The following is a 23,036-nucleotide window of genomic DNA, read 5'->3' as shown; positions in this document are numbered from 1 at the left end:
GGAGGAGGTATCCCCCTGGGATGCTCAGTTACCTAACAAAGGCATCTGAGAAAGGGATAAAGGCAGGAAGATTACTGGACTTAATGCATGCTTTCAAGTGTACACTGCACAAAGACAAACTACAAATTTGTTTCTGATTCTCCAGCTTAATCATAAATTGGACTAAACAGCAAGTCCACTCAAGTATGCATTGTAGATTGTTCAAGGGCAGAATCATATCCTGGCTTTTAAAGTGTAAATCCAAGAGGGGTCATCTGCCTGTGGCCAAGCAACAATGAAATAAACTCAGAACAATATACCCAGCCAGGTTTTTGATAATGGCTCTGCCTGAATTGATTGTTCCCCCTTACGAACCCCTAAACACGAAGAACTATTTGGGACCTATAAAGAGAAATTACAAACTAGGGGAAAGGATGACTTGCTCTGAGGACTCAGAGTAGAAACAGATTTCAGAAAACTGTTTTTTGTATGATTCAGAGGAAAACTTGAGAAGTAATATTTGCTAATCTTCTCCAAAAATGTTCAAGGACATAACCAACCTCTTCGAAATATGAGTAGGAACCTGTAAGGAGAGAATAAGTTGAGAATTAAAAGGCTAGAGACACACAAGAACAGCTGAAATGAGGGAAAGAGAAGCCTAGAAACATATTTGCAGAGATTTTTAAAACTTTGGAAAGCAGTAAAGAGCAGCAAGTATTTAAAATAAATCAAGTACATGATGAGAGAGAAACTTGAGAAGCTCTTCCAAAATGAAAAGGGTAAAGAAAAAGCTGTGAGAGAAATAATGTTAGATATGAAAGTCAGAGATCAGAAAGCCAACCTGAAAATTATGATTCTAAGGAGGAAACCATACTAATAGAAATAGAAATCAGTGTTAATATATACCCAGCTAATTGAGAGGTGAATCCCCCAAAATATTTTTTTAATTAAGAAGTAGAAACCTGATTATAATTATTAGTGGAGGGCCAAAGAAAGTAATGAAATTCTAAATTTCTTATCTTGCATGGAAGGTAGGAGAGTAGAAGCAGGCGTCAAGCGTTTCAGGGGTTTTTTTTGGTGGTTTGTTTTTTAGGTTTTTGTTTCAGTTTTAATAGTTACAGATGTATGGGTTGGAGAGGCAACAACTAGTAGAATTGTGCATAGGATTCCTATATCCCAAATCACCTCAGAAGATAAGAGCAAAGACAGAAATCAAAGGAAAAGGAAGCTCCAAAATTATAAAACATAAAGCAAAAACATAAAGCTAGAACAAATGTATCACCTATGACAATAAGTGTAAATGGATTAAATTCTTTGATAAAAGCTAAAAATACTTTTTTTAAAATGACTGCTTGAACTATGTTTTGCTCAAAAGAGCTATGCCTAAAACAAAATAGCACAGAAAGGTTAATAATATAGGATTTATCTCTGATAAATATGAACAGAAAGAAAGCAGAGATAGCAATATCAGTACCAGAACAACTAGAGTTTAAAGCCAAATCCATTAAACAGGACAAACCTAGACTTACATTTATTGGATAAAATCCATACTAAAAATATAAAGGGTAAAATAATAAGTATGTATAAACTAGCATTGTATCAAATCATATAAATTTAAACTCTTAAGTTAACAAGGATAAACATGCAAACACATTTGAAGTATAGAACTTATATATAGCACAATATGTCTATAACAAAAAAAATTTATAAATAGCGCTGAGAATTTAATAAAATTAATAAGATTTAAAATATAGGAGCATCACATATACTAAACTTTACAACCTACAAATAGGGCTTAAGCATTCCTGCTACTTTCTAAAAGATTACTCAGCTATCTCTAAAAGTTCTTAAAGAGTAGAAATATTAAGTCTTGTCTTCTAACCACAGTGTAATTAAGAAAAAATTTCCAATCAACCAACGAAAACTCTCCTAAAGGGAGGAAGAAATTCAAATAGGAAATAAAAACAGACTATTTGGAAGAAAAAGAGGAAAAGTACATATCAAAATTTGTGGAATGAGATCTAAGCTCTTTTTAAGAAGTAACTTCACCTTCTTAAAAAGATTGAAAGTAAACGAGCCACACATTCAGAATAAGAAGTTATAAAAAGGAAGAAAAGCAACTTCTTGGAAACCTGAAAGGATTTAATAATAATAATAAAAGAAAACATAAAAATAGCAGAACTCATGTTTGAACCCAGGAACTCATTCTTTGAGAGTAAAAATGAAAATAATAAAAAAGAAAACCTCTGGTAAACTTAAGAAAAAAAAAAAAGGGACAATACTAATAATCAGAAGTGAAGTTTGCTGTGAGGGTATAGTAGTTTTTTAAAGGTTATAGAATACTTCATGCAATTTTATGCTAATAAACATGAAAACCTAGATGAAATAAAAGGTTTTCTGGAAAGCATAAGTTTTGAGAAGAAATTTCCATGTGAATGCAAAAAGTACTTTTAATAATCTCTTCTAATTCTAAGAAAAGAAACAGATGTGTAGCCAAAGATTTATGTGAATAGCAGCATTATTTGAGAATAAGGATTATGTTTTTATTAAGGACATACCTGAAGCCAGATTACATGAGATGGAATCAGAGCTGTGTAAACTTGAGTGAGATACTAAACCTCTCGGAACCTCAATTTCCTCATCTATAAATGGGTATAGTATATATAGTCACCTCTCCATTTCATTTCTTAATTTTGCCTTATAAAGACCTTAGTCTAAAAACTAAAAAAAACCTCTGAATTTCTTTTTATGCAAAACATTCTAAATATATGAAACTGATAACCCCCATAATTAGGGCCCAAAAGAAGCTGTACAAAATGTATTTTGACATTTTGATGGGCTCAGTTTAATTTGTTAGAAAATATTTAATACAGTATCAAGATATAGGAATGAAGAATAATTCGTTTCTTCAAATCAGTCCTAATACTTAAAGGAATAGTATATGTGAGTTTCAATAAAAACATGTGGGGATAAATATTTTTTGTCAAAATTTAAATACGTGTAAATGCTCCCTAAAATTTCTGCATGTGATAATCATAACTAAAAGTTAAAACAAAGTGAATAAATATTGAGGACTGAGTGTATTTGTTTTATGGCACTGTAGAGAATTGAACTAAAAATCATGAAAATGTTTTAATTTACAAATTCATTATACAGTTACAAGGAAATAGTGGTACAGTCATCTTATAATGTTGACACTGTGTATCAACTTTTAGTATTTTAAGATGATACTAAAAATGCCGTATTCTGTTAAATAAACAAATTAAGAGTTTCATTCTGGTTTGACGATTAGTTACTGGATCCTCATCCTGAGGCTTAAACAAACATCACATAATTGTCTTTTAAATTCTTACTCATTAAAAAAATTGAATGTAAATATTATCTCCTAGAGAAAAAGGATAATTCTGTTAGACCTAATGGTTCCTATTAACACAATATTTTACGGGCAGCATTTTATACACCACTGAAAAGAGAATATACTGAAGTAAGAGAACAGATAGATAAAAGAGAACACGTCCTTCTTCAAGATGTCTAGTTTCAGTAGATTTGAAAGATTTCTTTATTTCAAATCAAGAGGTCTAGTAAGAGAATCACTTGTCAATAGGCATTCTGTGCATCTTATCACATGCAAATTTTATAGACTAGTATTTCTGAGCATAATCACTTTATGGAAGTGTCTTGCTACTAGAAATAAAGACTAAATATATTTAACTATGTCATAGAATACCTTTCAGAGTAGGCTCAGAATCTGTTTTGAATGACCGTACCAGGAGGACATTCATTTGCATCATCACTTAAGTAGGCTTGGGTAATGAAATTGACCATAATGCTGAGTCTGCTTCTTTATTTTAGTTTTGAATACTTGCTTTATCAACATTAGGAAATGAATTCTTCCATATTCAGGTGTTTACACTGCATAAGTAAGAGATTTTCTTAGCAAATCAGTCAAGTGCTCTGAAAAAAAATCATTATTCTTAGCTCTCTGCAGGGGATAGAAAACAAGCTACATGTAGATGAAGAAAATCATTATCTTTCACTTTAGCCTATTTGCTTATTGTCTTTTTGTTAGTGTCTTAACATTACCTCCATGAGCTGATGATAGCAATGGAAGCAGGCCCTATTTCTGACATTAAATATTCTTAGAAATCTTGTTATTGATGAATTGTTAAGCACATCCCACAGGAACTATGGAGGTGATTGGATACCTGACCAAAGCCATTTTGGTATCTGATAAACCCTAACTATGACTGACACTGTCATAAAACTAAATATGCAGTTATAAGCTTTTGTAATGATTTAAACTTTAGGGCAATAAACTTGAAACTGAGATAGTCATAAACTTTTAGAGCTAAAAGAAAATCACAGAGATCACGAACCAAGGCTTTCATTTTCTGTATGAAGAAACCAACCCAAAGCAGACAAGCTAACCAACAATGTGACTGTGATTGCAGCTAATGAACTGCAAAGCCAAGACCAGAACTTCACTTTTCTGATTCCCAACGCAAAACGTTCTCTTTTCAGAATACTTTCTTTAGGCCCCTCGGAGCTGGAAATGCAACTGTTGCGAGCTTCGGAGGCTGCAGAGCCAGAGGCCGCGGCGTCCTGGGAGGTCCGGGCGCTGTGACCAGCTCGCGGTCGCTCGTCCCTTCCTCTCTCTGGCCGCCTCCTGGCTCGAAAATAACTTTTTTACTATAAAGAAAGGAGAAAAAGCGTAGCCGTCCGCCCCTCCCTCCCTCCCTCTCTCTCTCTCAGCCCTCTGACTTGTGAAGGAGCCCGGGCCGACCCCGCGCATCCCTTCTACACCCGGGCCAGCACCGTGATAGGCGAGATGGCAGCCAAGGAGGCCTTTGTCTCCAAGTTCCTCCGCATCAAGGGGCTCACGAGCGAGCGACAGCTGCAGACCTTCGGCCGGAGCCTGCAGGAGTTGCTGGCAGAACATTAGAAACATCCCTGGTTCCCAGAAAAGCCCTGCAAGGGATCGGGTTACCGTTGTGTCCGCATCAACCGTAAAATAGATCCTCTCATCGGACAGGCCAGCACAGCGGATTGGGCTGAGCGGTCAGGAGCTGTGCAGGCGTCTCCCAAGTGAACTCACACCCTGGCTTGACCCTTACGAAGTGTCCTGCAGAACTGCAGAGGTTGGTACCACCTGTGTGCTGCACGAAGCCTCACCAGCAGGAGGTAGCACCCAAAACAGCACCAACGTGCAAACGGTAGACAGCAGAATCAGCTGCAAGGAGGAACTCCTCTTGGACAGAACAAGCCCTTCCAAACACTACAGTGTAATGACCGTATCAGGTTAAGATATAGTCTATGGATGGATCGTCTTATAATGGATGGATAAACTTGATACTTGCTTTGGGTGGGCTCCTCTTGGGAGATAGATTATGGAATTTAAACCATGTCACAGGCACAAGATAGAGTGGTCAAAAAAATTTTTTAAGTGACAGTGCCATAGTTTGGACAGTACCTTTCAATGATTTAATCGCCTGTGCGTCCAAGTAAAGGATCACCTTATCTGCAAGGGAGTGAAGTCCTAGGGTGGTTTCAGTTTCTCCCAGACATGATGCCTAAATTTTTACATCAGTCCCTTTAACGCAAATCTGTATCTCAAAGAACCTTTCTCTGCAGTAGAACTTGCAGAGAAAATTTGCACTATGACACTTAAAGTTGTTATCCTTTTTGGCAGCTCAACAGGAAAGCTCAACATTTTAAACATGGTAGTGCTGGAAATTTTATGACAAGACTTTTACCTAGCACTTAAATATGTATAAATGTACATAAGACAAACTAGGAAGTATGACCTGGGGAAATGGTCAGACCTTGTGTTGTGTTTTTGGCTTTGAAAGTAGCAAGTGACCAGAATCTGCAGTGGCAACAGGCTTTGAAAAAGACCCTTAAAAAGGCACTGTCTCAAGTGTGGTGTTAGCACCGCCCAGCTCTCTGTACATTTGCTGGCTTGTAGTTTTCTAAGACTGCGTATACTGCTTATTTTTAGAAAGTGGAGGTCTGGTTTGTAACTTTCCTTGTACTTAATTGGGGAAAAGTCTTTTCCATAAACTACCATCTATTTTGTGAACCTTGTTAGTCATAGTTTGTTTGGTAAATTATGAACTGGTGTGAATTTGTACAGTTCATGTGTATTGATTGTGGCAGAGTCGTACAGATTTCTGTATTTTGGATGAGAGATTTTTCTTCTCTCTATAATAAATTGTTTCTTGGCATTTAAAAAAAAGAATACTTCCTTTAGAAAAATTCTATTTTAAAAGCATGGAAGTATGGACACATTAAGTAATACCAAAAATTCCAAAGGCCTATTACAAAAACCCAAAAATATAAATTTGACCTAAGATAAATGTATTAACAAAAATCAATATGGTTTAATTACTTAGTCTTATTATTGATTTATTCATTTATTTTGCATTCTGAGAAAGGCTCTTTAAGACTGATTTAGATGGCTCAGATCATTTTTCTTTAAGCTCTGAGGGAAATTTTGATGTATTGCGTTTTATTCATTCCAATTAGCATATGTTTTCCAAATCATACCTTCATAACTCAGAATCTTTAAAAATAGCAATTGTGATATCTAAGTCACTGAAGTCTAAAAGAATTTTAGTTGCAAGAATTTGGAACCTTGCTAATCAATGTCTTCCACAAATCAACAGCATCAGAATCACTGGGGAATGTGTTAGAAATACAAAATCTCAGCTTCCCCTTTCCTAGACCTAGACCTACTGTATCAGAATCTGTGTGTGAACAAGATCCCGGGTGATTCTGGTGCACGTTAGAGTTTGAGAAGCACTTACTCAGAGAGTTAGGAATCTCAGAACCTGGTCCCATTTGTTGTCATTTTCGTGTCTCTTTCTTCCTCACCTCTTTTTATCTTCTCCTCTTTACCCCACCCCCCCACCCCAAAAGGAACATAAAAATATCGGTGTGTGCTTTAATAAGCAAAAAGAAGTTCAGGTCAAAAGTGTATGGAAGGGAGGAGAGGAAGGTACATCTCTTCATTCTGAGATGGCATGGCTGACTGATTGGCTGATTATATTTGTATGTCTTTGGCATGTTCTTAGTATCTAGCAGGTCTGTATTCTTTTCCCGCCTGTATGTTCTCCCGGAGTCATTATTCAAATGGGCCCCTGCTCCCAAAACCAAGGTTGTGTAACTGCATGAGAAGTGGAGTGCAGGAGTTAATTATACAGTGTTGAATTTACAGAGGGTGAGCCACAAGCATCAAAAGCAGGGACTACCTGTTCCAGCTCAGGACAGAGAACAGCAAAGGATTTATTGTTGGTTATGTAACCTGGGAACCTCTATGAATAGCAGGTATTGTGAGGCAGAAATGGTTGTAATTAAAAGCAAAGTTAAATACCTAAGTCCAGGCCTCCATATAGGAAGATGACTCTAGAGAGTGTTTCTTCTAGTGAGTGACGGATTCAGAAAGTCGAGTGTAGTGATTAGGAGCTTAGACTCTAAGCTAAAACTTTCTTGGTTCAAATCTCAGCTCATCTACTTCTTGGCTCTATGATTGTGAGTGACTTAACCCCTCTAACCTCTTCATTTGAAAATAGGGAAAAGAACACAATTGTACCTACTTCATGGGGTTATTGTAAACAGTAAATGAGAAAAGCTATGTAAACAAAGTAAGCACAATGTCTGAAACATAGTGAGCACTCAGTAAGCATGCGGGTTTATTTATTTGTTCATTCATTTATTAATGAAGATTCTTCTCATACATTTCCCTTGTGAACAATAGCACTCTTTTATGCAGTTTTTCTGGGACTTGGCTGTGGTTTGTGACCATGACAAAGAGCTACGCCTTTAGCTAAAGGAATTCTCTGGGGTTAAAGAGTGAGTGTCTGTTGATCACCTCTGGGATAATGAGTACTGTGCTGGGTATGGTGCTGGTGGTATTCGTAGGTATTGTCATGAAAGAAAATGAGAAATATTATATAATCCCTTGAAGCACTTAGGTTCTAAATGGAAAGGGATGAGATATACATATACATGTACATGGAAGAAAAACTCGACAGATGATTCCAAAGCAACACATTCACATGCTGAAAATTCTGTCATATAAGTGAGGATTCTTGGAGTGATTGAAAGGCAACCATTAGTATTGGTCATTAACAGCTTTTATTTTCTTCAGGTGTCTTCTACAAAGAAGAAAGTAAAAATGGGAGAACTGTTAGATCTATTAGGCAAAACTGTAGTTTGACATGCACTGAAGGTTTTTTTTTTAAATCTCATTTTCAACATAGATGCTTTTGAATCTTGATTTAGAAGCCAATTAAGCACTACAGGGCAGAATGTAAGAAAGTACTCACACTGATATGGTTAAAACAGATGCCAGCCTCGACCCACACTGTGCTTATATGAAAGTAGAATGGAGGCAAAAGGGTGAAGTTCTGAAATGTGCTAATCAGATAGTGCTCTCTCATTTCACCATTCCGTTTTATATGGACTACTTTTTTTTTTTATTGACTAGTTTTTAATACTTTCGAAGGAATTCAGGCTTTGGAGAAAATGGGAAGGTTAGAGGAAATTTATAAATGCTCAATAAAAGGGCTATAAATTAGGTGTTAAGATGAAACATTATAGAGCTTGAGGTATTTTCCATCTTGAGGAACTTAGGCAGAAAATGTGGCTCAGTTAGAGTCGTGTAGAAAACAGTGTTTGTTCCTTGTTCTCTGTCCCCTGTGGCCCCTGCTTCATGTTCAGAGCAGTTTTAGGAAGATGCTTCTGTCTGCAGGTCTGGAGGGAGTGGGGCAGGAGGGAACAGGCTTGGGTTGCAGAGAGCAGGGATGGGGGAGTTGGTAGCAGGAAAGCAGTCGGCAGCAATCGTATTAACATTTGGGGAAAATTCAAAGACCCCAGACTAGGGCCATGGCAGTAGTCTGAGAGGCAGAGATGGTTTTCAGGGGTCACTTTTGAAACTATCTGTCATGGACATCTTAACATGGAGAAAAAAAGCTGTTTGGGAATATGCACCCAGGGCCATCTCTAATCTAGAGACCGGTGAAAATCAGCATCCGTCAGTGGATAATTAAATGTCATGTGAGGGTCATTCAGGGCCTGGCTAATACTTTGAGCCCGGAATGCCCTCACATGTTGGATTCGCAGTCTCTGGTCCTCTGTCTAACCTGGCTTCCTTTCTTTTGCTTCTTTTCTACAGTGCCCACGTATCCCAAGTCAGCAATGTGTCGGCAACGGGAGAGTAAGTGATCCGGATTTTGGGCTTTTTTCCCCTCCTCTCATGTATTAAACAGTAAAAAAGCTTTTCTAATGGTGTATAGCATTGGAAGATTAATATAATAAGCAACCAATGATGGTTTTTAAAACCACCCAGAGGAGAAGACTAAATAAGAAGTGTTCCTATTTGAGCTTCTGTGTGGGTGTGCGACTGAAGACCCCTCAGCCGTGTGAACATACGAGATTTTCTGTTGATTTTAGTCAAAATCGTGTCAGTCAGTTAATACGTGCAAAGCAGTCTGTGTGCTTTGGGAGGTGTCTTGCCATTAACGGTGGAAATATGAACCGTGTATTTTACTTCTTCCTTTGTTCGTTTGAATCAGCCTCCATTTATGGAGTGCCTGCTGTATGCCAAGCGTAGTGTTAGGTGTCTAATGTCAAATAAGGCTCGTGCTCTGCCTTTGGGGCCTTTACAGTCTGACAGGACACAGAAAAGGAGGCAAATGAGTGATGGCAGCAAGTCCTTTTTCCACAGGGCAGGGGCACTGCTCTGTGAATTATGTCCATCGCATGTCTTTTTCCTCCTAAGACGACCAACCGCACTTAGACTTAAAATCTAAACTTCAGCTCTGTACCCCTGCCTGGTCATTGTGCTTTTACCCCTATGACATTGCTGGGACCTGGGTGGGCCTTCTGGAGCATCTTCCATGAGCAGGGATCAGGTGGAGGAGGAGGGGAGGATGTGTGATAAGGAAGAAGAGAAAAGAATTAGAAGGAACACTAATTGGTATGAATTAGGCTCTAATAGGATGAGTTGGGATTTTTTTTTTTTCCCTTCCTTGTTATGTGAGGAAGCACTCAGAGGGCAGGTTTGACGGCTTTTATCTTTGTGAATTTTAAAGAGATTCCAGAATTATACCAAGACAGATGTGTTCTTGTCTGTTTCCTAATGACCTTTACTTCTTATATGTCTTGTGTAACGTTTGGAAAAGGTGTGGCTTTGGTATGCATGTATGTATTAATTTATTCACTTTCCTATGTACCACTATTAGGTAATCTCAAATTGTTGGGATGTAGAGTTCTAGATACTAAAGTTCTAATGCCTAGTCATTCCGTACTTGCTCATTGATGTAAAATAGTTTTAATGAAATTGCTATGAGTCTCTATTATAAAACTACATTAGGAAAATCTAAAGTTCTTAAATTTTCAAAACTCATTTTATTTAACTGCATGTGCTTCTCAATCTGACCATTTTTTTTAAATGTATGTGGTTTTTAAAAATTTTAACAGCTTTTTTGAGGTATATATACAAAAAACTATACACAAACTTAATGTATACAATTTGATGAGTTTGGATGTGATCCTTTTTTCAAGTGAAGGAAAACATGCTTTGAGGAGTGTCAGTTTAGAATTTTTCATGCCTGCTTATTCAGAATTAAATAATGAAGTGATAAAAATGGGTTTAGACACATTGAAAGATTATATAGCTTTAAAAATGATACCTCATCTGTCTTATCATGCACTCTTTTTAGCCCCTGAGCTTACCTGTTTTCTTCAGGTTGAACAAAGTAAATCTATCCTTCCATCTCCAGTAATATACATTGGGGTGTTTGCATGAATACAGCTTCAATCATATATATTACAACTTAATTGAATAGAGGTTCCGAAAGATTTTACCATTCTGTTATGAGGAGTAATTGCTCTGGTAAGGTGTTCTTTTTTAATAGCATTATTGCCTATATAATTTTATCTTAAAGGGATTCCAAAGAGTTAATAGGCATCATAAAATCATTTGTGCCAATTTGCTTCGTAAATCATACTGTCTTCCTCTGCAGAACTGGTATAAATCTGGAAGAAACTCACCTTTGTAAGAATAGGTCCATTATTATTCTATGAGGAAAAAAATCTTTCCTCATTCTGCCTTATATTAAATGATCTTTATTTCCTGAATGCCTCCTATAATTGTTGCTAGACCTGCTGTGAGTGTTTCAGTAATCCTGGACTCACAAAGATGGAAAACACAATTATCACATTGGTGGAATTTGTTCTGTGTAGCTTTGTTTTTAATACACAGCGCAAATATTTGGGGATTAATGCCTCATGCTGTCTTTGCTCATGAAGCTGTAGTAGATGTTCCATGGAAAATGCTGATATTTCCAATATTACGGGGACTTTTTTTTTATTGAAGTATAGTTGATTTACAATGTGGTGTTAATTTCTGCTGTACAGCAAAGTGATTCGGTTATACATATATATATACACATACATTCTTTTTTCATATTCTTTTCCATTATGGTTTATCATAGGATACTGAATACAGTTTTTTCATATTCTTTTCCATTATGGTTTATCATAGGATACTGAATACAGTTCCCTGTGCTGTACAGTAGGACCTTGTTGTTTCTCCATTCTATATGTAAAAGCTTACATCTGCTGACCCCAGCCTCCCACTCCATCCCTCCCCCAGCCTCTTCCCCCTTGGCAACCACCAGTGTGTTTTCTGTGTATGGGGACATATTTTTAAACGCAGTTATTGATAAGTTTCATTGCTTGATTGACTCTGCATTCTTTTTTACCAGGCTCTTAGAAAGAACCATCCGGTCAGCTGTAGAACAACATCTTTTGGATGTCAATAGCTCTGGAGGCCAAAGTTCAGAGGACTCAGAATCTGGAACATCACCAGCGTCTTTCTCCACATCCACCAAACAGCGGCGACGCCAGTCTGAGGAGCAGGATGAAGTTCGACATGGCAGCGACGTGTGAGTTGGCATTGGTACTTCTTGTTTGCATTTGCTCTTCTTCTTTTAAAAATATACACCCGAACTAGTGACTGTGTTATAGACACTCTCGTTTCAGTACTCAGGTTAAAATTTTAAGTTTTCATTTTGACCCTTCTAAACTTGGCTAGCATTTGGAAATTCATAAGTGGTTGAATAAGTATTTCCTTTTCGTCTAGATGTTTTGTATGTTATGGGAAGTCACCTCTGATTTAATACATTTCATGGCTTCCTCATGAATATCTTGTCAATATTTAGAGGGATCCTGAACCACTGGAGGAGAAAATTGCCACATGCCTGTCCAGAGGTGGTTTTTTTCCTTGTTAGACAACATTCAGTTGGCTATTAGACTTGCTTATGAGCCAGCAGATTTCCCTACTATTTTGACCTGATTGAATACCAGAATATTACTGTCATGCTCTGCCAGTTGATGATGTTTTACTAGAAGAAAGGTTGAGCTTAAGTCTAACAAAAGAGGAAATGCTTGAGTTCTTTATTATTATAATGACTAATTTTAAGGCATTCTCTCAGCATGAATTTCAAGAAGAGTATTACAACAAATTTTATTCTCCATTAAAAGATTTGATAAAATACAAATGAATAATTACCATTCATCTTATTGAATAATCATGATTTAAATTGTTAAGGAAAATAAATTTATATATAATATAGTCCCATATTTTTCCTGAAAGTTTTATCTACTGTAGCATTTAGTCTCTATAAAGTTATTATTTTGAAATTCTTATTAAATGTTAAAGACTAAACCAAGCCCTAGTTTGCCTCGTTCCTTTTCACCTGGACTCATAATCTACATCAAAATGTTGATGGAAAAAAAGCAACTTCTCTTTGCTTAAAGAAAATACAAAAGATAAATAGTATAAATAAATTCCATGCTGTACATTATAAAGGTATTTAAGAGCTATATTAACAAATGTAATTTTAGAAATTAAAAAGTATCAGTAATATAACCCACTGACTTTCCAAGTGGTATAAGCAGCACGTTTTAAAAAATATTTGTCTTAGAGCTGGTGGATAGGAGGGGGTGCTGTAATATTTCCTTTAGAAAATAGGAAAATTATAATACGGGACATATTTACATTTAAAATTAGCTACTGACTAAGCTTTATAGAAAGTGTTTAGGTATATAATTAGTCTGTGTCGCCTATATTGTGTTAATACAGCAAGTACCAATTATTCATCTAACACTGTTCTTAGCCTCTGCCTCATTTTTTGCCACACAGGATGTAGCAACACTGCATTTTTAAAATCCTTAGTGTGTCATGACATTGTGCTTTCCACCCTCGTTGTGTGGACAGAGGCATAGCAAGCAGAGGCTGGAAGCGGTAGTGAGCGTGGTAGAACAAAACTGGACAGTGGTCCTGGTGGCGGTGGGTACCTGGGGCGGGCCGGGGAGGAGCACGGCAGGGTAAGGTCAAAAGTGAACAGAGGCTACACAGATAAACCCACGCACCTATGGTCACCTAATCTGTGACAAAGGAGGCAAGACTATACAGTGGAGAAAAGACAGCCTCTTCAATAAGTGGTGCTGGGAAAACTGGACAGCTACATGGAAAAGAATGAAATTAGAACACTCTCTAACACCATACACAAAAATAAACTCAAAATGGATTAAAGACCTAAATGTACGACCGGACACTATAAAACTCTTAGAGGAAACCATAGGAAAAACACTCTTTGACATAAACCACTGCAAGATCTTTTTTGATCCACCTCCTAGAGTAACGGAAATAAAAACAAAAATAAACAAATGGGACCTAATGAAACTTAAAAGCTTTTGCACAGCAAAGGAAACCATAAACAACACGAAAAGACAACCCTCAGAATGGGAGAAAATATTTGCAAACAAAGCAACTGACAAAGGATTAATCTCCAAAATATACAAACAGCTCATGAAGCTCAATATCAAAAAAACAAACAACCCAATCAAAAAAATGGGCAGAAGACCTAAATAGACATTTCTCCGAAGAAGACATACAGATGGCCACACATGAAAAGCTGCTTGACATCACTAATTATTAGAGAAATGCAAATCAAAACTACAATGAGGTATCACCTCACACCATTAGAATGGGCATCATCAGAAAATCTACAAACAATAAATGCTGGAGAGGGTGTGGAGAAAAGAGAACCCTCTTGCACTGTTGGTGGGAATGTAAGTTGATACAGCCACTATGGAGAACAGTATGGAGGTTCCTTAAAACACTAAAAGATAGAATTACCATATGACCCAGCAATCCCACTACTGGGCATATACCCTGAGAAAACCATAATTCAAAAAGAGACATATACCACAATGTTCACTGCAGCACTATTTCCAATAGCCAGGACATGGAAGCAACCTAAGTGCCCATCAACAGATGAATGGATAAAGAAGATGTGGTACATATAGACAATGGAATATCCCTCAGCCATAAAAAGAAACAAAATTGAGTTATTTGTAGTGAGGTGGATGAACCTAGAGTCTGTCATACAGAGTGAAGTAAGTCAGAAAGAGAAAAACAAATATCATACACTAGCACATATATGTGGGATCTTAAAAAATGGTATAGATGATCTTATTTGCAAAGCAGAAATAGAGACACAGACATAGAGAGCAGATGTATGGATACCAAGGGGGAAGAGGGGGGTGGGATGAATTGGGAGATGGGGATTGACATATATACAATATTGATACTATGTATAAAATAGATAACTAATAAGAACCTACTGTGTAACACAGGGACCTGTACTCAGTGCTCTGCGGTGACCTAAATGGGAAGGAAATCCAAAAAAGAGGGGATATATGTATACATATAGCTGATTCACTTTGCTGTACAGTAGAAACATTGTAAAGCAGCTATACTCCAATAAAAACTTTTTTTAAAAAAGTGAACAGGGGCTAGACAGGGAGAGAAATATGAAACACAGAGTAACCACTCCTGCAGAACTTAAGTACAGTTTTCCACATCTGGGGATATTTCTAGTATGTTACCTTGATTGTTTTTCAATATCAACATCAGGGGAACAAAAGGAGGTGGGGAATGGTAGAGTCTGACTAATCATCTAAAGAGGTATCCATGAAACTCTAGCCTTTCCCTTCCTTTTTCTTCTCTGGTGTTCCTTCACCGCTCATTCTGGCCACTCATTGTGGTCAAACCACAGCTGTGCATTGAGTGAAAGAATCTTGGGGTGTAAACTGTTTATAGCAGAAGTAACTCACAGTCTCGCCTGACGCTTCTCCTTAGTGTGTAGTCTGGGCGTTCAGAAGTCCCTTTCACGTGGTCCTTGTTGGCCTCAACTTCCTGGTCATAAGGCCCCCTCCTAACCTGACACTATCGTGTTTTGATGGTCCTTCTTCTTGAACTCTCAGCCCATACTGAATGGCTGCTCTAAGCTCTCCACAGCTTTGGAGGAACAAGGACCTTATCTCTCAGAGCTCTAGATCTGCTACTTTTGCCCCCATGAACGTCCTCTTCAGTATGTCCCCAGGAGATGCACTAACATGGTGTCAGTTGTGAAAAGGTTAAGAATCATTATTATAGCCTAAAGTAAGTATGTTTTTCTCAGTGTTTGCTTATACATAATTGACTCGTCATCTAAGATTTCCAACAGATTTTGCTTAAAAAATAAGGAAAGATTAAAGCTAGACTTTACTGTATTCAAAGCTATTAGCCATATGGAGTGGTTTTAAAATGTTTTGAAAAATAAAAATCTGTGATCTGTTATTTTGCCTTTAACAACTTAGAGCTGCAACCATTTAAAAAAATATCCTTTAAGCCAACAGTCACCACATTTCAAGGTGAGACTAAAGAGTCAATAAAGTCTGCAGTAATATCATCTCGGCAGATTTTTTAAATAAGCAATGTAGAGGACAAAGACCATAAATACTTCATTTTAGGGCACATGACTTCTTATTTGTCTAAATTCATAAGGAGACATTATCAGGCTTATATTATTATTTGTTACAATCAAAATGTGAAAGCTTAAGGAATGTATTCATTATGTAAAAGGGTTCAGTTTACTTCTTATTAAAAAATTAACCATCTGCCAGGAGCATGGAATGTTGAATCTTGGTGATGGATATAAGGAAATTCATGGCGATCATCCCTCTGTTTTTCTCTGTTTGAAAATTTCATAATAAACTTTTGTTTAAAAAGAAAAGCAAGGCATGACAGGTGAAAATGGTTACAATCTTCCAAAACACAGTGAACTAGAAAATGATACATATCTTTTGTTATATAAATATTAAATTCCTACTGCAAAGTAAAAAGAAAAGCATGCTATCTTAGAATAATGAAGAGTTCAGTATTGCTAGAACATTACGTGTGTATGTAGGGGTAAGGAGGAAACTCGGAAACAAAGAAAAACTAAAACTAAGATCTAGATAGTGAAAGTGAGAGGCCACCGAGATCTCAGTTCAGGTCAAATCACAGTGTTTCGGGTGTGATTGAGCCTGTCGCAATGTCATGGGAAGGAATCATGCACCTGTGCTTCTCACGGTCACATGGGCACTGCAGCGAGAGGCACTCACCCACACAAGAGCAAAGAGTTTCCTTTGAGGAGAACAGGATTTCCACCCGAACACAACGGCACGATCAGATTTTTGTATATTTATTTGGACAGGATTTATTCCAGTTATTCATTCACTATTCACAGAGATTAGAAAATAAACTTGGTCTTTTAATTTCTAAAAATAATTTTTAGCTTTTGTATTCATCTGCTCAGGCTGCCATAACAAAGTACCCCAGACTAGGGGGCTTAAGCAACAGAAATGTATTTTCTCACAGTTCAGAGACGCTAGAAGTCCAAGATCAAGGTGCTGACAGGGTTGGTTTGGTTTGGTTTTTTTAAACTTATTTATTTATTTATTTGTTTATTTATTTTTGGCTGCGCTGGGTCTTTGCTGCTGCGCACAGGCTTTCTCTAGTTGCGGCGAGCGGGGGCTACTCTTCGTGGCGGTGCACGGGCTTCTCACTGCGGTGGCTTCTCTTGCTGCGGAGCACGGGCTCTAGGCACGCGGGCTTCAGTAGTTGTGGCACGTGGGCTCCGTAGTTGTGGCTTGCGGGCTCTAGAGCGCAGGCTCAGTAGATGTGGCGCACGGGCCCAGTTGCTCCACGGCATGTGGGATCTTCCCGGACCAGGGCTCGAACCCGTGTCCCCTGCATTGGCAGGCGGATTCTCAACCACTGCGCCACCAGGGAAGCCCAAGGGTTGGGTTTTGTTGAGACCTCTCTGACTTGCTGACGGTGCCTGCTCAGTGAGTGTGTCCTCACATGGCCTTTCTGCTGGGCTCTCTGGTGTCTCTGCCTCTTCTTTTAAGGACACCAGTCCTCTTGAATTATGTTCCCACCTTTATGACCTCACATAACCTTAATTACCTCCTCAGAGGCCCTGTCTCTAAATACAGTCACGTTGGCGGTAGGGCTTCAGCATATGAATTTGGGGGTAATACAATTTAGTCCATAACAACTTTCAAACCTAAAAACTCCTCCATTAAAAAATTACAATTGGATTTATACCCCGGGAGTTAGGGAAAATATGAACAGAAAGAAGAAGACAAATTTAAATAGTAAAATAAGTGATTGTGAATTTGAGACCAAACTCATCTACCATCCACAGAAGGCACTGGTCTCAGTGCAGGGAGGGGAGGGATGTAAGTGTGTTTGTATATGTGCCGGCGTGTGAGTCCTTCTCAACTTTTCCTCATGTCTTCAATTATTTTATACTTAGGATATTTCTTATAAATGTTACATACATCTTTTACATAATTTTACTAAATCTGCATATTTGTACATTAAAAGTTGTATAAAAGAAGACTAAATTAAATATGGAGTATTAAAAATCACCAAAGATAGTATAACTTTGAAAATGTTATGATAATATTTAATTTATAATGTTGCCTCCATGATAGCCTATCTAAGACAGGATATGAATTTAAATTGCAGAATAAATATTTAATGTTATCTTTGACTTGGGGATATGATTGAACTGATGGTAAAATATGGTCATCTATTTTTACTCTTTGAAGCTCATTTATTTCAAGATAACAGCTTTGGGTGTTTAGGGAGATACCTTTATATATTTTTCTTAAATTGAAGTATAGTTGATTTACAATGCTGTCTTAATTTCTGCTGTACAGCAAAGTGACTCAGTTACACACATATATACATTCTTTTTTGTATTCTCTTCCATTATGGCTTATATCAAGATATTGAGTATAGTTCCCAGTGCTGTACAGTAGGACCTTGTTGTTTATCCATTCTATGTGTGGTATTTTGCATCTACTAACCCCAAACTCCCACTCCATCCCTCACCTCCCCACCTCTCCCTTGGCAACCACAAATCTGTTCTCTATGTCTCTGAGTCTGTTTCTGTTTTGTAGATAGGTTCATTTGTGTCATATTTTAGATTCCACATATAAGTGATATCGTACGGTATTTGTCTTTCTCTTTCTGACTTACTTCACTTAGTATGAAAACCTCTAGCTGCAGGGAGGTACCTTTAAGGTCACACCATGAGGGAGCGTATAAAGTCTCATTCATTTGTACCTGACCAAGCCATGGTGCTGCACTGATGGTTTAATTTGTTCTGTGATGTAGTAAAGGATAAACATTTTGCTAAGTAATTTAATTTTGTGAAAACCTCCTTAAAAGGGAATGTTAAAATACTTAAGGAAAACTATTTCAAGAGCATTAAATGAATTAAATTCTGTAATTAAAATGTCTACAACTAAGTCACGAAGGAACTCTCGTTATAAGCTTACATCCAGAAACTTGTACTGGGAAGTAATGAATCCATATTTCAGTTAAAATGCTTTGTATTCCATAGTTTTTATTATACGATTTCTACCAAGATTATCTAATGCAGTCAGATTTACGTATTAATGCATTTCTACTGTGCTAAAATGTCTTTCGCAATAGGGAGAATCAGTGTTCCATTCTGGAGAAAAAGACATATTTCCTTTTCAGATTTTTCTTCATACATTATATTACTTTATAAGATTTGTGTGTGTGTGTGCATTTATATAAAACCTATGAATTATGGGAAATGTCTTTGTAAGTTTGCACTATTCTCCTGATTTGAATACAGATTACTTTCGGTACAAATGCAAAAGCTGTTCATTGGTGGAGACATAGCCCTTGCCAATTTGCCTCTGGGAATGATTTCTCTCTTCATGTGATATATTCGGCACCAAGTGGTCTCAGGAGCAGTACTCTGGTCAGATTTTGATCAAAGATGCAACCTGGGATTTCCAAGCACTCTTCTGACTTTCTGTGTGATGCAGTGGCAATATCATTTAAATGTCCCTTTTACCTTTTACAAAAGTAAAATTAAGCTAAATCTTTTTTCAATTCAAGGGGACTTATCAACAAAGAAAATATTCCTTCTGGGTTCAACAACCTTGATGAATGTATTTTGAATGCTCATCATGAAGCGGAAAAATTACATGAAAATACTTCTGGTTATATTGGAGAAAGGGGCAAACCGAAACGTCAGAAATCCAGTTGCAAACTTTCTGAGCTCAGTGAACATCAAGATAGTCTTGTGGTAAGTGCATACTTCCGTAAAATTTTTACTTGTGGCCAGTTAGGGACTATCACACTTCTTTTCCTTGCTTTGTAAAAAAATATCAATGTGGAGTTTCACAGAATTACAGAGCATGAGTTCTGAAAAAGACCTTAGAGCTACTAAGTATACACACGTATTTCTTTTTCATAAATATTAGAATCAAGTCCAAGGTAGATTACATTTTGCCAAAGGAACAAGGGGCTACACGTGCCTCGGTTTCCATGTTATTGAAATCGGTCTGAGTTTCCTCTCATTCTTTTGAGCATTTTTAAATTTTATTTTTGGAATAAAATGGTCAAAGCATTTTTCCTTATATTCCCCCATTTTATTTGTTCCTGTCTATATGAATATGTAAAAAAAAAATGAATGAATGAACTTAAAGTGAGGTGAAAGAAAAATACATACAGGAAGAGGGTCAACTGTCTTTGTGTTCAGAAATTTCTTTGTGTTCAGAAATTTAATTTCAAAGCTGTACACTATAAATAGTTTTTTTTCCTGTATTACTCAAAAACAAAAAAATTAATCTCCTACACGGTTACCTCAGACCTGAACTCTGGATCGTTAATTTGATACATAAGTTATTGCAGGTGGTTTTAGTCAATACCTAAACATTTACGCAGTTTAACCATAAATATATGTCATCCTTTTTTGTGTATGTTTCAGTTTCTCTGAAAAGTGAGAACAAAAGTCTGTCTTCTAATTCCCTGTAGTTTGAAGAAATTTAACCAAAAAGAAAAAGGAAAAAAAAAACCTGAAGATGAATTTTATAATATAACATGAACTAGCGTCCCTAATAAAAATAGGTAATAGGTAATATCCATTCTTACAATGTGTAAAGCCTCTGTTCTGCTTTATCTCTGAGCAGTTTTTACCTCCATGCTGGGTTTTCTGTAAATTTAGCAAAACTTATGGGCCACTCATTTTCCCATTGTCAATTTCTGCATATGCTCAGAGAAGATTCCCAGTTTTATTCCCTAAATAAAATATGCATAAATACAAATCTGGGGAAAACATGTTTATTCCATTTTCTTCCAAATGTCTTGGTACCCTGTTTCTAGAAATAAATTGATCAGCTAGAATGGCAATCATCCACCTCCGACCCATGTCTGACACAGTTCTCCCAATACAGAATGTAAGCTTTGGAACCCTTGCACATTAAATGGTTTTTAACACTAACTTAATTCTTATTTGGGGGAAAAGTAACATTTTTAATAAACTAAATGATACTAACTCCATTAGCTCTTTATTTGGCCCATGATTTGTTTATCTGCCGAAGAGAATTACAGTGACTAAAAGTCTGACACTTGGCTTCTCAGAGAAGAATGTACTTCTCTGAATCCCTTTTAAAATGAACTTAACTCATCAATATTTTTTTTGCCACCAGGAATAGTATCTTAATTAGCTAGGTGGTAATAGCTAATAAAAGTGGGAAAGTACATTTATTCCTTAGAATATGTGTGTGATTGCTAAAACTATGGACATCGTCTTTGTGTAAAAACATTTGGAGGAGAGAGCCTAATTCCATTGTGGTCTTTTTTCTGTGAAAGGGTTTGTCTCCACCTTAGCTGCCAGTTTCTGCATTCCAGGATTATGCAGGTCACATGTTAACATAAGTGAGCTAGGTGGACCGTGTCTTTGTTGCAATGAATAATTTAAAACCCCGCCAACACAACTGAGACAGAAGCAAAACTTCCTCATCTGTGAAGTGAGGGTATTCTCAAAGATCTTTTCTGACTCTCATATTCCATTCATTTTAAATCTCATCTTCACAGGTCACCACAAAGCAAGGAGCCAGGGAACATAGCAATGACTAGTATTTAGACTAGTCCAAAGTGCAGTTGTGCATCTTAACTTCCCACTTACTTTTAACCTTCTATTTTTACTTTACCCCACTCTCCTCCAAAACCTTCTCCCACTTCAAGTTCTTTATACACTGACTAAACATTTGTTTCTATAGCTGGAAAAACTTACATAATTATATGCCTTCTGTGTGCCAGGAAATATTTCAGAATCTAGGGATACAGCTGTGAGACAAACAAGCAAAAATCACTGCCCTCACGGAGCCTACATTCCAGTAGGGGAAACAGACAAAATCAAGATTAAAAAAAGTAAACCATAAAATATATTAGATAGTAATAACTATTAAGCAAGAAATAAAGCAAGAAATGAGGGTAGGAATTGTGAGAGGGCAGGGGATACAATTTTAAGGAGAGTGGTCAGAGGAGACCTCCCAAGAATTTGACACTTGAGTGTAAAGACCTAGAGGAAGTAAGGAAACAAGCCATATGCTATCACAGCAGGTTGCAGAGACCCCGAGACAGTCACTCATCTGGAATGTTCAAGAAACCACAGAGATACTGTTACGGTTAGAAGAGAATGAGGAAAGTGAAAGAGGTCATTGGAGGGGGGAGAGAACAGATTAAGTGGGGCCTCCTAGATTATTGTTAAGGACTCTGCCTTTTCTCCAGGTGAGATGAGAATCCATGTGAGGGTTCCAGGTAGAACAGTGATGTGACTTACTGAAATTTGGTTTGACTGCTGTGTTGAAAATAGACAGTAAGATGCAAGGGCAAGAAGCAGGAAAACCCGTTAGGAAACTCTTGCCATAATCTAGGTTTGCGCTGATGATGGTGTGAACTAAGGTGATACCAGGGCCAGCACGTATTGCCTTGCAGGCTGCACAGTGCAATAGTCTAGGGGGCGTTGTTCATATTGACTAACATGTGCATGGGTTCTCCTGGAGTGGTGTATTGCAGTAGTCATGAGGTAATAGGTGGATTCTGGATATATTTTTGAACATAGAATTGCCAGGATTTCCTGACATTACGTAACTGTGGGGTGTGAAAGTAGTAGAGGAGTCAAAGATGACTCCGGGCTTTTTGGCAACTAGAAGATTTGTGTGGCCAGTTTACCGAGATGGAGAAGACAGAAGTTTGGGTGATAATGTCATGGTTCAGTGTTGGACATGTTAAGAGTGAGCTGCCCGTCAAATATGTAAGAGGAGACAGCAGGAAAGCAGCTGGATTTCTGCGAGTTTAGGGAGGGTATCCTGGCTGGAGATGCATTATGGGAGTCAGCAGCAGATAGAGGCTATTTGAAGTCAGTGTTCTGGATGAGATAACCGAGGGAGCGAGGATGGACAGAAAAGGGAAGTGGCCTCAGGGACCGTGAGCCCTGAGGCATACGATCGTGTAAAGGATGGGGAGATGACAAGGTCCCAGTAGAGGAGACTCAAGAAGGAGACCCCAGCAAAGTAGAAAAAAATGAAGTGTGTTTGGTGTCCTGGATGCCAAGTGAACCACGTATCTCGAGTTGGAAAGAGAAGGTCAGATGATTAGCCGAGTAGAAGACTGAGCGCTTAGCCACTGGAATTACCAAGCTGGAGATCACTCAGTAAGAGCAGTTTTGATGGAGAGATGGGAGCAAACCATCTTCCAGAGAAAATGAGGAGAGAGTGACTGAAGAGTTTGGGTGATAATGTCACAGTGATCTCACCAGCCCACAACACAGCCAAAGTGA

The 23,036-nt window shown here is 37.6% G+C and overlaps 1 protein-coding gene and 1 pseudogene across 10 annotated transcripts in view; both read left to right on the top strand.

Annotated features, from left to right (window-relative positions):
• The window catches only part of FAM13A (family with sequence similarity 13 member A), a 340,103-nt gene that overhangs the window by 262,729 nt on the left and 54,338 nt on the right, over nucleotides 1-23,036 (top strand). For all 10 annotated transcript variants that reach the window (XR_009008361.1, XR_009008360.1, XM_057546846.1 and 7 more), the window contains 3 exons: nucleotides 9,155-9,196; nucleotides 11,751-11,930; nucleotides 19,307-19,496. Coding sequence is in view for 8 of the 10 variants with exons in the window: in XM_057546846.1 (XP_057402829.1) it covers nucleotides 9,155-9,196; nucleotides 11,751-11,930; nucleotides 19,307-19,496 (412 nt within the window). In the remaining 2 variants the exon portion in view is untranslated. The remainder of the gene's footprint in view (nucleotides 1-9,154; nucleotides 9,197-11,750; nucleotides 11,931-19,306; nucleotides 19,497-23,036) is intronic.
• Nucleotides 551-5,282, top strand: LOC102997992 (protein BTG1-like; annotated as a pseudogene).

This window comes from Balaenoptera acutorostrata, chromosome 5 (assembly GCF_949987535.1).
Source record: "Balaenoptera acutorostrata chromosome 5, mBalAcu1.1, whole genome shotgun sequence".
Taxonomy (NCBI): Eukaryota; Metazoa; Chordata; class Mammalia; order Artiodactyla; family Balaenopteridae; genus Balaenoptera; species Balaenoptera acutorostrata.
This window is presented reverse-complemented; position numbering and strand designations above follow the sequence as displayed.